General features: G+C 34.7%; 1 protein-coding gene across 1 annotated transcript; it reads right to left on the reverse strand.

Annotated features, from left to right (window-relative positions):
* Window positions 1–6,777: 6,777 nt before the first annotated feature.
* Window positions 6,778–8,142, reverse strand: LOC112504815 (crocetin glucosyltransferase, chloroplastic-like). The gene has a single exon (XM_025108772.1). The coding sequence runs from the start codon at window positions 8,137–8,139 to the stop codon at window positions 6,778–6,780; it is 1,362 nt and encodes a 453-aa protein (XP_024964540.1). The 5' UTR covers window positions 8,140–8,142.
* Between the last annotated feature and the right edge of the window lie 6,423 nt (window positions 8,143–14,565).

Consider the following 14,565-nt stretch of genomic DNA (forward strand, 5'->3'; position numbering starts at 1 on the left):
GGATTAACAATCGTCTTCCCTGTTTTCTTCGTCTTAACAGTGGCATCTTCTGTGTTGGCATGACTCGTTGAGGAAGTTATGTTTAACGTAATCTTCAGTTTCTTTATCTTACCATCATTTGGGTCATGGGGAACACCAACATCTGAATGAATACAACGCATTAGTGTATGTGACTTCAAAACAAATATGATGTGAACATTCTTCATGCGAAAGTAACGTATAACAAAGATGTATCTATCTGGGTTATAACAAATATGTAGGTATCTGTATTAAAAATATTAAAAATAACTATAGATGATATTGAACAGTCTTCAATTGAATCTGGATGATTTTGTATCATAATCAAGTGAAATCAAGCAGAAAAATATCTACGCTTCATGAATAACTATACTAGATAAGCAACAGCAGCATAGKCAWAATAGACTGTATGCTTCATGCACATGCTTCATGTGTAGTAGTAGATAATGATCAAGTAATGAACAGTCTTCAATTGATTCTGGATGATTATGTATCATACTCAAGTTAACTATTATACAAAATAAAAATAACGATATTGATCATATTGAACACATTACATAGTAGTATATAATACTCAATTGAACTATTAGCTAAAGTAGTAGATAATGAACATGATTCATCATCAGATTTGAATCTGGTAATAGATATTGAATCTGGATGAATCTATATCATAAGCAAGTGAATTACTAACTACAGTTGTATATAACGAACATGCTACATCATCATAGTGAAAATCAAATACGAAACAGGTTCATTGATTAAATCRTTCCATCACATATTACATGTTTTTCATGTGTATAATGTGTATTAAGTATMAACTTTATCTTAACCTTTTTAGGGTATGATTTATACTGTTTAATATTAATTGTGTCACATTATTGCCCTTTTTTTCAAAATAATAAACCACCTAACACATGTATCTAATAGAAGAAGAAGGGAAATCCGTCAGCAACGAGCAAACCTTCGGTACAGCTAACTTTAAAAGATCATCTTTAMCAGTGCCCCAGCAGATTATYAGAAGAGATGGTAAAATCTATGGCTGCTGTATACTGCTGGCTCTGCAGTCCATCATCGACAGACTTGGAACATAAGAAATCATCTTCATCGCGAAGATTATCCACCATCGGGGAGGAGTGTGAATCAATGGTTGAAATATCTTGGATATCAACTGATASGAACAACTTCTCCCGTGCATCTTATGCCATAAACAATTATAGGTAAATCCTTAGGCATAACATAGTAAAAATTACTATAAGAACACGAACATGAAATCTTTTCATTTCCAGAATATGGATTTATTAATTGGAGCATCAACATGTGTTCGACATCGAGTTAACATGTATACATTTTCCTTATTCATACTTTTGGTGGAACAATTGGAGAGGTTGAATTTGAGCCAAATGGAAACAAATGCCCAGATTGCAATCTGGATCAATATGTATAATTCCATGATTATGCATGTAAGTTCACATATCCACTATCATCGCTACAACAAAATCGAGTTTATAGAATGCCAAGTGCCTAAGTGTCCTAATAGACTGCATTTTAGGACTTGCGTTTATAGAACCAAACACAATATGCTACGTAAAAGCCATTTTGATTTTGGTGATGCAGGCATATCTAGCATATGGGAWTCCCCACAACTCTCTGAGAAGGTTAGCCTTATTTCACAAGGTACTGCACTTCCTTGTTGAAAAACATCGTATTCTACATCTATGGAGAAATGTTATGTGRTCCAAACTTAGATAGAAAATATCTTCTCTCTGAGTAAAAGGTAGTTTCGAAGCTTTATCTCGAATTCATCTGTCAATAACGTGGGTTTCTCTCTGTATAGTGCAGGCTGCTTATAAAATAAGTGGCCATGAACCTGATTCATTGAAGTCCAACTAAGAACCATCTWCATGAATAGAAAGCAACTAAGAAACATGTTCATTGATGATTAACATACTTAATGGATAAACTTCACATTAAACAACATGTAATGGGCCATAATACTTAGTGAACCTGTTCATAGTTGYTGTAATTGGCCATAATACTTAGTGAACATGAAATTGGCCAATGTAATCATTGAACCTGTTTCATAGTTGCCAAATTAAAGAGCAAATTGAGCCATGAAACAGAATCATTAAAGTTGTTGTTCATCGTGGTGATGAACTACATCAAATACACAGATTCAGCAACAATTTCTATAAAACTAAACCGCAAATAAAAAAAATTACCAACCACTGATAACATTGACTTCACTACAATAAGAATGAAACAATTTGGGGTTTCTTCCAATAGATATGCATTTTGTCCCAAATCATGTACCCTACAAATTTACAGCTTTAAAACGATAAATGCACAAATGGAATACCTGTATCATCCTTAACGACTCTCTTCCTGCCTCCTTTCTTCATCTGCTGTTTAATGAACTCCAAGTCGTTACCATCGTCATCGARTTCAACAGGTCGTTCTTTGTCGTTSGTAAACTTCGAAAAACTGTTMATCTCCCTCAATCTTTGGCTATAACGCCTCCTCCCTGTAAAAGACAGATGGATTACAAGCTTTCAATGATCTCCAACTTCACTGTTCGATTTCTATAAAATCGAAAAACGATTTCAATAAATATGACATACCTCCATTGTTGCCGACCATTTTGGTTGAATATACAGATGATCGATGTTTTTGGAAACACTATATTCGAATATGGATATGATTTACCTTCGCCGGATTGAGAGGGCTGCATGCGAAGAATACGGGTTTACGACGGGAATGATTTGGAAAAGTATTCGAGGGCTTGCAATTTTAGTACCGATTCTACCCTTTTTGCAWAWAWAATATGAATATTAATTATTTTTTAATTTTTAATTTCCTAAAATAAATTGATATAATCTAGGCCATTGATCGATAAAATGGACGGATGAGATTAGTTTACACGGTTCACACAAATGGTTCAAGTTTTCATTTGAACGCTCCTCTATATATATATATATATATATATATATATATATATAATTTGAACGTTATAGCCGTTAATGGTCATTAACTCAAAATCCTCATTGATGAGTCACTTGAATCTTGGTCTCGGTTATACTTAGAGTATTGATAAACGAATTTTGGTCATAAATCTTTAGTTACAAATGATTCATGCAATAAATAAGAAAGTAAAGGTCGTCGTGGTTGATCAATATAAATGACCATTGGTTATTGACGATTGTATGTTGAGTATATTGTTGTCATGGATTATATTGTGGTCGGTTGTTGTTATGTATATTTTTACCCAAACAATTTACCCCCAAGATTTGAATTTCAAACCTCTCTTGAATTTCAAATTTCGCTCTAAAATTAAAATTGAAGGATAAGATGACACGTGGTCTTGGAAAATGTTTTGGTTTCTAAAAAAACTGAATTGGTTTAAAGAAAAACGAATCGCCAATTTTGAAGGGGCACCCGTGCATGACATTGTGTGTTAATTTACAACGCATCGCCTATCGAGCGGGTGATCTGAAAGGATTTGTTTAAATTCATAAACCAACGTATGTTATAGAAAATGAAATAAACATAGTATTACAAGCAACTTTTAACTCTACACATTAGCTAAGAAATATGCAGATCTAAACTCTAAAGCAAACTGTGAATACAAAACGTATGAAGAACTTGATGAGCTAGAGAGAGCTTCTAAAGAGAAGATGAAAAAATGAATGTGTATATATCAATAGATGAATGTCAAGAATAGTCCTCCAAGAATAGATGAAAATGCTCCGCTAACCCTTGACTCCTCCAAATAGTGAGGCACATCCCCTCAACCTCAAGACTTTCAGCTTTGACCATCTTTAGTCCCTAACATTTTATAAGAGACCAAAAGTTAAGATTGTCAAGGAATAACCAGATATTTTAATACCCTTCCTCAATCTTTACTTTTGAACAGATCTATCATTTTAAGTTTAGAGCACAAGTAATTATGATGACTTATATCTAAAGCCTTGGTAAAGATATTAGCAGGTTGCTCTGAAAATAAGATTTTTTCAATTTTTAATAATCCCCTACTAATATTTTCTCTAATTTGATGAACATCTATCTCAATATGTTTAGTACGCTCATGAAAGACATGATTGTTACAATATGTCTCAGATCTCGATCTTGAAATATAAGGTGGTTAAATATTTTGTTGTTGAAGAATCCAAATTTCAAAGAGTGATAATTTTTGGAGAGACAATTCCATATTTTATGTAAAATATTTTTTTACGTTATGTACTTTAGTATATTTTATGTTTCTTTAATAAAAAAAATTATGCATTTTGGATAATTTTACATAACTTACTATTTTATAAAAGTTTTTTAATGTAATTTTTTAGGCTCGTTTGCCGGTTGGCAAACCTGACCCATTTATATGACTGGTATGGGCAAGTTCTCAAGCCCGCAAAAATGGGCTGACGTTTATTGCATTAGATCCGCTGGACAAGAAAAATATGTTAAGTCTGACTCATAGCCTGTCTAAGCCCGTAAATAATCACCTCTATTTAACACATAAGGATGATTAACGGCTCATCCTAACATTCTTTAGAGCCATGCATGAAATTAAGTAATTAATACTGAAACGCAAACCATAAGGTTAATTGGTGTAATTTTAAAACCTTGTGCATGAAAACCATAGATTTCTTAAACCCCATAGACCATTTTTGTAATTTACTTTAAAATAAAAATGACTTCTTTGAAATAAAAGAAAAAATTTCTAAGATTTTTGGAGTTTTTGTTGGTTTCAACATCTTTCTTAAAACTTTTTCCAAAATAAAGAAACGAATATTTTAATAACATAATAAATATTAAAATCTTTAAATTTAAGTAGAACTATGCTCGGATATGATTTTAAAGATTTTAATTTTTTTGAGAATTGTAGATTTGGTTCTCATGGTATGTGGATTTTTATGGAATTGGCCCTTAAACTTCATTGCACTTTTTCACGTATTTGGTTCTTAGACTAAACAATCGTCAACATCGTCCGTTAACCATACGGGCATCTTTTAACATTAACTTTTGCTCTTTTAATTTTCTTTTACTCATTTTGTGTTTGCCTCTTAAACATCCACTGCCCAACCATCACCATGATACCCATCATCCAGCACCACTAACATAACACAACAATAGCATAAACATCAAACGTTAAGATGGCCTTTGTTTTTTAAAAGGTGCTGAAAGTGAAATCTTATTTCACTTCTGTTTAATAAGAGGTGATGTTGAAGTCTGATCAACAAGACTATTTGTTTTTATAAACTGACAAACGTTTGAAGTCTGAAATGTTAACCAATAGTTTGTTTTTGTAAAACCAGGTGCAATATTTTGCAAAATTCTCTTGATTTTCATAAAATTTCCATCGTCGAAATTCATCTCAACAATTGTTTAACAAATGGAACACAATATAAACCTTTTAGATACCTTTCAGACTTCCAATGCTATCGGGAATGTCGCCGGTGAGTTTGTTTGTGAAAAGATCGATACTTTTGGTAGATGATAAATCGTCGATAGAAGTTATTATTTCACATTAATCTTCTAAGCTAACCTATATGTACACAGGGGGGGGGGGTTGGGGCGTGCATTTCACATGGGTGATGAAAGGACGGTGGCGTCCATGGTGGAGAAAGAAACAATAGACAGAGAATCAAAGAAAAGGGGAAATAAGAGTAATTGAGATATTAGTTTACCTCTTATTTTTTCAAACCATATTAAGTGATAAGAGACTTTGAAAAAAAAAAAAAAAACAAACAGTCTGAATTACAAAACGTGCAAATAAATCAGACATAAGTGGTTTTTAAGAACTGAAAATGAAAAAATAAACAAGGTCTGACTAAATCAAACATATATATGTAACTTAAGTTCATGGTAAACTAAATAAACTACAAACCAAAAATAGGCATCGAACAAGAAACATCAAACATAAAGCAAAAAAAAGGCATCGAAGAAGCATCAAAGAGAAACAAGTCTGGCTCATAACCTTGAATAATTGTACAAAAAACCCTAAAACTATTAGTGAACTACAAATCTTAAACTTAATCAAAATCCAGAAACTAGATCAAACCCTAATTAATTTAAATCACGTACTAGAAGCAGATGAGGATACAGAAGTAAATTCAAATCCATGTGACGATGTTAGTAGAACCAGATGCAGATGAAGTACAAAATCAGATGTCTAATCTGAATTTGAATCTGAAGTGGATATGAAAATAGAAATCAAGATCGACACTGATATAGATGTTGAATCAGAAGCAAATGCCAAGATGCCACTAATGAAGTCCCCATGGTCCACCATTGAAGCCTCCATGGTCGCCGGCAACTTCTACATGGTTGAGGGAGAGAGGAGGAGAGGGGAAACTAGGGGCTCACCACGTGGTTTTTAGGGTTGTTTAAGATAATATATTAAAATAAAGACTAAAAATGTAATATTAAAATTGAGAAAACGTTAAAAGACGGAAATGTCTTCAAGGTTAACGGAGAAAACAAACGGGGGTTTAATTCAAGGACCAAATCTTATAAAAATACATACGATAAGGTAATCTACTTAATAAATGAAACCTTAAAGACGTTTTCACAATAAAGCTACATATAAAGGGACCATTTTTTTATTTTGATGAAATTGTGAATATGATAAGATCTGATCTGATCAGATGCAATCTAATATGATATATCGTACAGGAAACAGACACTAACATCGTACCATTTATTACATAAAGAGAAATCATGGAGCCTGCCCTGGTCCACATTGCTCCACTTTTGCTTTCAGTTTTAAAGATCATCCAAGAAAGCTTGGAGGTTAATGGTGGACGATCCGCCATTGTTGAGAGCTTCTCTTGCCAAGTTCCTCCATTTCTCTGCATTTCTCTTCATTTTCTCATCTCCCATCACCATCTTCAGACACCTCTCAATCTCCCTCCCTTCCCCCATTCCATCTCCCTCCCTCTTCCTCACCCTTACACCTGTTCTCCAAACATCTTCAATCATCTTCCCATTCTTCGCCTGATCCGCCCATTGTGGAAACACCACCATCGGAACACCACCCACCACAGCCTCCACGGTCGAATTCCACCCACCATGGGTCAGGAAACACCCGATTGCTTCGTCGCACAACACCTTAGCTTGGGAACACCAGTTCACTATCATCCCTTGTTTTTTTAGCAAGTCTATCTTGCTCAATCTTTCTGCACTGAGACTGTCTCTTATCACCCATAGAAATGGCCGGCGACACTCCAGCTGACCACTTGCCACCTCCTCTATTTGATCCATCGATAAAGTAGCTAACGTTCCAAATGAAACATACACGACTGACGATTTTGGTTTTGTGTTTAACCATTGGATGTAATCGTCCTCAGCTGGGATTTTGATAAAATCTTCACCGGAGGAATTATTTAACGACTCTTTTCCGTCCAAGAATTCCGATGGGACTAAGGGTCCAATCGGAAGGAACACAAGTTTCTCTATTGCTCTGATGGATTCGGGTTCCAGTTCATTGAAACTGTTGACAAGTATTGTGGGAGATAGTTTGAGTGCATCAACATGATCTTTCAAAAGTGATATAACGAAATGGTTCTCATTTGCGTTTGATGGCAAGAAAAATGAAGGCAAATCAGCGATGATTAATGGTGGCAGTCCTGGAAAGTTGATCGGAAATATTGGGTTGTTGTTGTTACTGGATATCAAACCTTGATAGCCATCGAAATAATAGTAGTAAATATCCATGGCAGTGGCTGATTGGCACCAGAGAACAGTGGATTGGATACCGTGGGCATCCGCCACCAGGGCTGCCCAAGGGGCGACAGTGGTGTAGACCAAGTGGTCAAACGGTTGGCCCGCTGCAGTGGCGAAACTGAGGATTTCTGCTACGGCAGAAGCACCGTTTGTAGCAAAATCAGAGACGAATTGTTGCAGGGTGGTATCAGGTTGCTGGCCACTGTCATGACCATCGGAGAAAGGGGAGAAGGTTAGGCCGTGAGGGGTGGTTTTCTCGTCAATACATCGTATGGCAGAGAGACTGGTGGAATACGTGACATCAACACCCATATTGAGGAGGCGTTTGGCGAATCGGAGAGACGGGTTAAGCAACCCTTGCGCTGGATAGGCAACAATAAGGATCTTCCGGTGACCGGTCATTTCTGCGGTGGCTGAGGGTGGTGTTGATGCAGAGGATGGAAGTACACAGAATCAGTGGGAAACTAGTAACATATATACTGATATACATACCCACATGGATGATATATTCACCTTTTGAACGTGTGGTTGTGGTAAGAATTGAAGACTAACTCTGATTAGGGGTGCTAAAAAACCAGATCAATCCAACCCAATCCAACACGAAATAATCCAACCCGAAGCAACCCGATGTCTAATCGAGTTATAAAATTGTCAAATCGTAGGTATTAGGTTGATATTGGATTACTGTTATTTGAAGTCAACCCAATCCGATGAACCCGATATCCTTTTATTTATTGGATTTAATATGATTGTTGAATTTCTATTAATATATACATTAGACAATTACACTATCATGTATGTTTTTCATATACACATATTTTCAATTTATTCATATCTCTATATAATTCATTTATATATATTTTAGTAACTGTGAACATATATATGTAAATTGAGAAAATTAACTGAATGTGATATATGTAAGAAATATAGATAAATTGTATAAAATGGTTGATAATGAAAAAGAAATTATGAGTGGATAAATAACATATTCAAGGTTAGAAGAATATTTTAATATATCAAAGTATCAACCCGACAAACCCGTACGGGTTGGGTTGGGTTAAGATTTTCCAAACCGCAAATATTGGGTTGGGTTGTTCAAATGTCTTCAACGCGATCAACCAAACCCATGAGCACCCCTACCTCCAACGGTCACTCATCGTTACCCCCCAAATACCAATTACTTCACCGAATTGTTTTTGGCGTCACCAATCTTTACGTGAAAAACGTGTTATCTATGGTATAAAATACTAAATTTGAGATTCTCAGGGGTTGTTTACCCGAATGCTTACCGGATAAGTGCTTACTATATGAGTCAACACTATGATTTACTTTGATGCATAAGATTTTAGTACATTAAAAAGTATCAAATGCAACGATTTACCAGGTTAGTGCTTATCGGGGTAAGAGTCGTCATCTTTACTTACCGGGTAAGACTCTCCATCATTCTTATCGCCCTTACCCGGTAAGATTTTTGACCATTGTCATATTCATCTGATGAGGAAATTTATCCGGTAAACACTTACTAAGTAAGCGTTTAGTTGGTTTGAAAGTTTTTAACTTCAAAAGTTTTGACGAGTTTATCTTATATCATATTTATAAAAAAGCAAATTATATATAAAGAGAACATATTTTTGTAGAGTTTCTATTTTTAAAGAATACTAGTTACGTACCAGCGACTATGCAACTTCTAGAATCAACCCTCCTAGTGCCTACTTGCAAAGTTAAGGTCATGAAATGAGGGTCTCAGAGTCCAACCTGCAATACCCCCATGACCATCAATACGAGATTGACTCACATGCTATGGATCTAATGCATCACAGTTTACGTTAAATGACTCCAAATGAATGACCAACACACCCAAAACATAGTATTTTATAAACAAATATGTCATAAATGCATATACCTCCAAAAGCTCAATATAGAGCAATTTAAATCGGATTAGTGTCCCCAAGACTTCTTTAAGTCAAAACCAAGTTAAAAGCTCAACAATGCAATTGATTGTTTAACAAAAGTAATCCTACCCATAAAAACGTATATTAAGCAATGTTTATGCACATACATGTTCTAAAAACATGATTAACTCAAAAACCCATAATTGATTAGGACAAACCATTTTTTAATTGAAATCATATTATTCACATTTCCACAATGTCCCATTAACATAACAATATGCATTTTCACGAAAACAAGCTCCAATTATGAGATAAATCATCAATAGAACTCACACTTATCATTTAGTTATTAAAATGTCCAAAAATCCAAATATAAGCATTTTACATGATTTACAAAATCAAACATATCAAATATCCAAAACTCACCAAATAATACACATATTTGATAAATAGCAAATAAAACATGTTAATACTTCCAAATTAACATTTTTGGTATATACATAGTTTTCACAAAACAGCTTAAACTTACCTTGCTGGATTTCAGCTAAATCAAGGTTTTACTCTAATCTTGAGCTTTCAAAGTAGGAGATTTGACATCCATTATCTAGACTTCCAGATTGATGGTGAAAAACTTCTCAAGAACAATTTCTTTATTCCCAAACGTACACAAAAAATCCTATACAATAAATGAGAGTTGTTGGTGCAAAAGGACCAAACCTTAGATCAGAAAGACGAAGATGTGATCTTACCTTCAACATCTATGAACTCCAAAATCATCAAATAACCTTTAATAATCTTTGTTACCTCTTGAATAGCTTCAAAATTTAAAACTGTAGCAAAAAAAATCGATTAAATCGGGTAAGAAATGAGAGAGTTATGTCCAAATGAAGTTTAATCCCAAAAATCGGATTTTAATGTGCATGTGCCCCTCTTGGCGACCCGACATGGGGCACTACCGCTCGTCACTATGACCCAAAATATATCGAGATTATTCTCCCCGGTGGTCATAGTGATCCTAACATGCTATTGTGTCCTATGTAACTATCGTCGGACACTATAGCCAGGCACGTGCCGAGTTTTTTTCCTAATTTTTACCCATTTGGGTTTTCCTAATTTTCACCCATTTGAGTTTTCTTAATCAATTTCATATTCAAACAACACCAATACATAAGATACTTAATAGAGTTATTATTGGGGTAGAAACAAAGATAAAACTTGAGATTTCATTTTGCCAAAATCCAGTTGTTACATTGTGTCATTGTGACTATTGCATGGCACAATTGTCGTAATCACCAAACACTCATTTTCACTGGTGTTATTTTGACAAACGTCACAATCGCATGACACAATATTTGAGATGACAATACTTGGTTTTTCTTCACCGGATCGCATGGTCCAGAACTTTCTTCAACTAGGACGAAAATCAAGATGTTACACCTTGAGGATATGCTTCGATCCTGTGATGGAAATTGGGATTCTTATCTTCTCTTTGTGGAGTTTTCCTACAACAAAAATTATCATTCCAATATTCAGATGGCTCCATTTGAGGCATTGTATAGGAGGAAGTGGAGGACTCCTATATATTGATAAGAAGCAGGAGAAAAGTAGTTTGTTGGCCCATAAATTGTTCAAGAAACAACAGATGAGGTAAAAGTCCATTCGACAACGTTTGTTAGTTACTGATATTATTATTAGTGAAAGCTCTAATTGTTATGAAGGAATTAGTGTTTATAGTGACCAAGATGCTAAGAGACCCAAAATTCCTAGTAGCAAAATAGTGGTTTGCACAGCTTGGTTGCGGCTTAACCCGCAAAAATCTCAGTGTATCAAGCATTTAAGACGCGGGCGACTTTCATCACATCTTTATTCGCGAGAATAAGTTTGTGGGTTTGAAGCCCGATTGTAACTAGGTTTTCCTATATTTCTACCTCACATTTTATCCCCATTTCATTTAAGGATATTTTAGAGCATTTATTTCTCTATCAAAGGGTTTTTGGAAGGCAATTAAGGCTAGGATTCAAGCTTGGTTCAAGCCTTAAACCCAGTCCTCGTCTAGAGTTTTCTTGGTTTTCTAGGTTTTGTCTAGAAAACTACCAAAGTGAGTTCATTTTACATTTTAAAGCTTCGTACATGTTAAGACTACTTTTATTTCATACATCATAGAAACTCTTCCATGTATTTTCTTCAAATTATGAGATTTGGTTAAATTCTTGATTTCTCCTTTTTGGGAGGTTGTAGGTAAGTGTTTGAATATCTCCTTTATGAAGATTTTAAGACCATTAAGGGTTTAAAACTTATTTTGGAACTAACCCAAGTAAATGATTACCCAATGAGATGTCTTGCACTTAAATGGATCTTGTTACATGATTTTACTCTTAGTGTCAGATGTCTATCATCAGTGGCTAATGCTTAAAAGATTTGATATACCCGATGGATTCGCAAATATTGTAGCCTTGTGTTTACATATTACTTGGGACATGATAATTGTCTATCTTTGGGGCTCATATCATTATTTGGACTTCATAGCATATTATATGTTAATATATGAGCTCAGGTTTGTTTTATTGATCAAGTATGTATATTACAAATTTGGTGGCATGTTGCATTGGATCCATATGAACTGTACATACATTGTCAATAGATGAGTTTTAATGTTCTTTTCTTGATATCATTGGTTCCGGACAAGGGAGGAGTTTTAATGTTCTCACCTTAGAACCTTTGATTTTAGACAAGTGAGAAACTTTGAGGTTCTCATTTTGTAATCTTGGGGTTCAACTAAGTAAGGAGTTTTGAGGTTCTTATATTAGCTCAAGAAGAGTACATATCACGGCTTGTATGCCTATAATGCATTATCGGTCAACATATTGATGTGGCTTAGGGGCCATTTATCAAACGTTTACACGAATAAGCATTTACCAAGTTATATTACCTTACCTGATGCATATGGCAAGGACCAAGAATCTTACTCGGAAAGAGCAATGACAAAGACCTAGAGTCTTACTTGGTAAGTTAGGGTGACGACTCTTACCACGGTTAGCACTTACCGGGTATATTGTTGTATATGATACCGTTTGATGGACTAAAATCTTACCTGGTAAGTAAGTGATAGTGTTGAATTTTGTTGGTAAGCACTCACCGGGTAAACGTTTAGTAAACGAACCTTACTTGGTGTTTCATCACTTGATGGAATCGGGTTCCCCCCGTTATCGCAAGATATATTGTTTACTACTCCTTGCTAAAGTAAATGTCGTGTAATAGACGACGATACAGTTATGTTGGTCCCGAAAGGGTCTACAAGAATAGAAACAGTTTGTAGAAGGGGGGGATGAATACAAACACAATATTTTCAAATTTAAAATATATATTGATAGAGAAGATCAATACAGATTTTACAAGACTGTTTGCGGAAAGATAAGGTAATGAAAACTTATCTAAACAATCTTTGGTTACACACAGAGCTTTAGCAAATACAAGAAAATATATTGCTAAAAGGAGAATCTTTTACTTAAGCTAGAAGGTGCTTGAAGTAAGAATAGGGTTAGAGAGAGATGCGCGCTCTCTGCATGGAGAAGAAACACTTCTATTTATACCCAGTGCATTAAATGATCATTTAATGCAGTATGGTAGGTTTAGAGTGCGTGTCAAGCCTTAAGAAGAAGGTTTGTCCTTTGCTACATTGAATAGTACAAAAGCACTATTTTTTAGCAGACATCCTTACCTAAAGTTGGTGGACAAAGAGTCGACTAATCGGCTCCGTACCGTACTAACTTTTGTAAGGGTATGGGTTTGTCCTTTGTGTGCATAAGGACAAAACAACAACAATCGTGCTAAGCAAGCTTCCTTTGATCGTTGAATGCTGGAATGACCTAGAGGTCTCATCATCATTCGCTAAAGCAAGAACAGTCTTCACACATTTGTAAACGGGCTCGTAATCACTGAATACTGCTTCAGATCACGTACTTGCCAGTCTCTAATATTCAATTTCAGTCTTCGACGTTCGCTGAAGGATCTGTGGTGTGAGTGTTGTTTTCTTGAAGTAAAGCTGTCTCTGATAGATTTACAGTACAAGTTATTCAGCGATCACTGAACATACTCAGTGATGATCGCTGGAACTGAAAATACAGAAACACGAATACAACGTGAAAGATAAAAGAGATTATCATCAAATCACTAAGAGAGAGGATCAACAAGTTATTTATAAAATACTCCAATTCATAGGTAAGCGAACCTTGATAAATACTTTGCCCTTTGATTGTGGATTTTATATTTGATACAAACTGTTTGAATTCACTAGGCGTTGAGCTCCACCCTTTTTTAATGACATATATAACATGTCACAGTAGGAATGGGTCTAAGGGCCAGTGATTTAGAGCGTGGGGTGCCATTTAGAGGCACAAACAAGAATGATGCTTTGAAGGGCTCCTATCCTTTTCGGAAGACATCAATCTTTGGTGGTTGATGTATCCATAGGCTAAAATCTAGTTATATTAGCATTAGATATAAGTTCATATACTCTGATATTTGAACTTTGAAATTCACTATCTTGTAAACATTGTTATCGTTTAGGTAAATACTGTTACTTTTGGTGATTAAATACCACTTTATACCAAGTTTTAAAATTTATTGTTATTTCGAAATTTAAGGGTGTTACAAACTAGCTATTAGTTGATAAACTAACATGTGCCTAAAAAGCAAGCAGGTGACTAATAAGCTAAATGTAAGTTGATAAGATAGCGGATAGCTAATAATCTAATTGATAAACAAATCAGTTTGACAAAAACTAGATGATTAACTAATTGAATAACGTAAAATAATCAAGAAGGACATCTTGCAAAATTTCATAATATAGTTAAAATAAATCACTAATTATATAATATGTTAAATAATACAAATAAAATAGTAATGAAAAAAATAAATAATATAATATGTTAACTAA

This window comes from Cynara cardunculus, unplaced genomic scaffold, assembly GCF_001531365.2.
Source record: "Cynara cardunculus var. scolymus isolate 2C unplaced genomic scaffold, CcrdV1 Un_Scaffold_7025, whole genome shotgun sequence".
In the NCBI taxonomy this organism is placed as follows: Eukaryota; Viridiplantae; Streptophyta; class Magnoliopsida; order Asterales; family Asteraceae; genus Cynara; species Cynara cardunculus.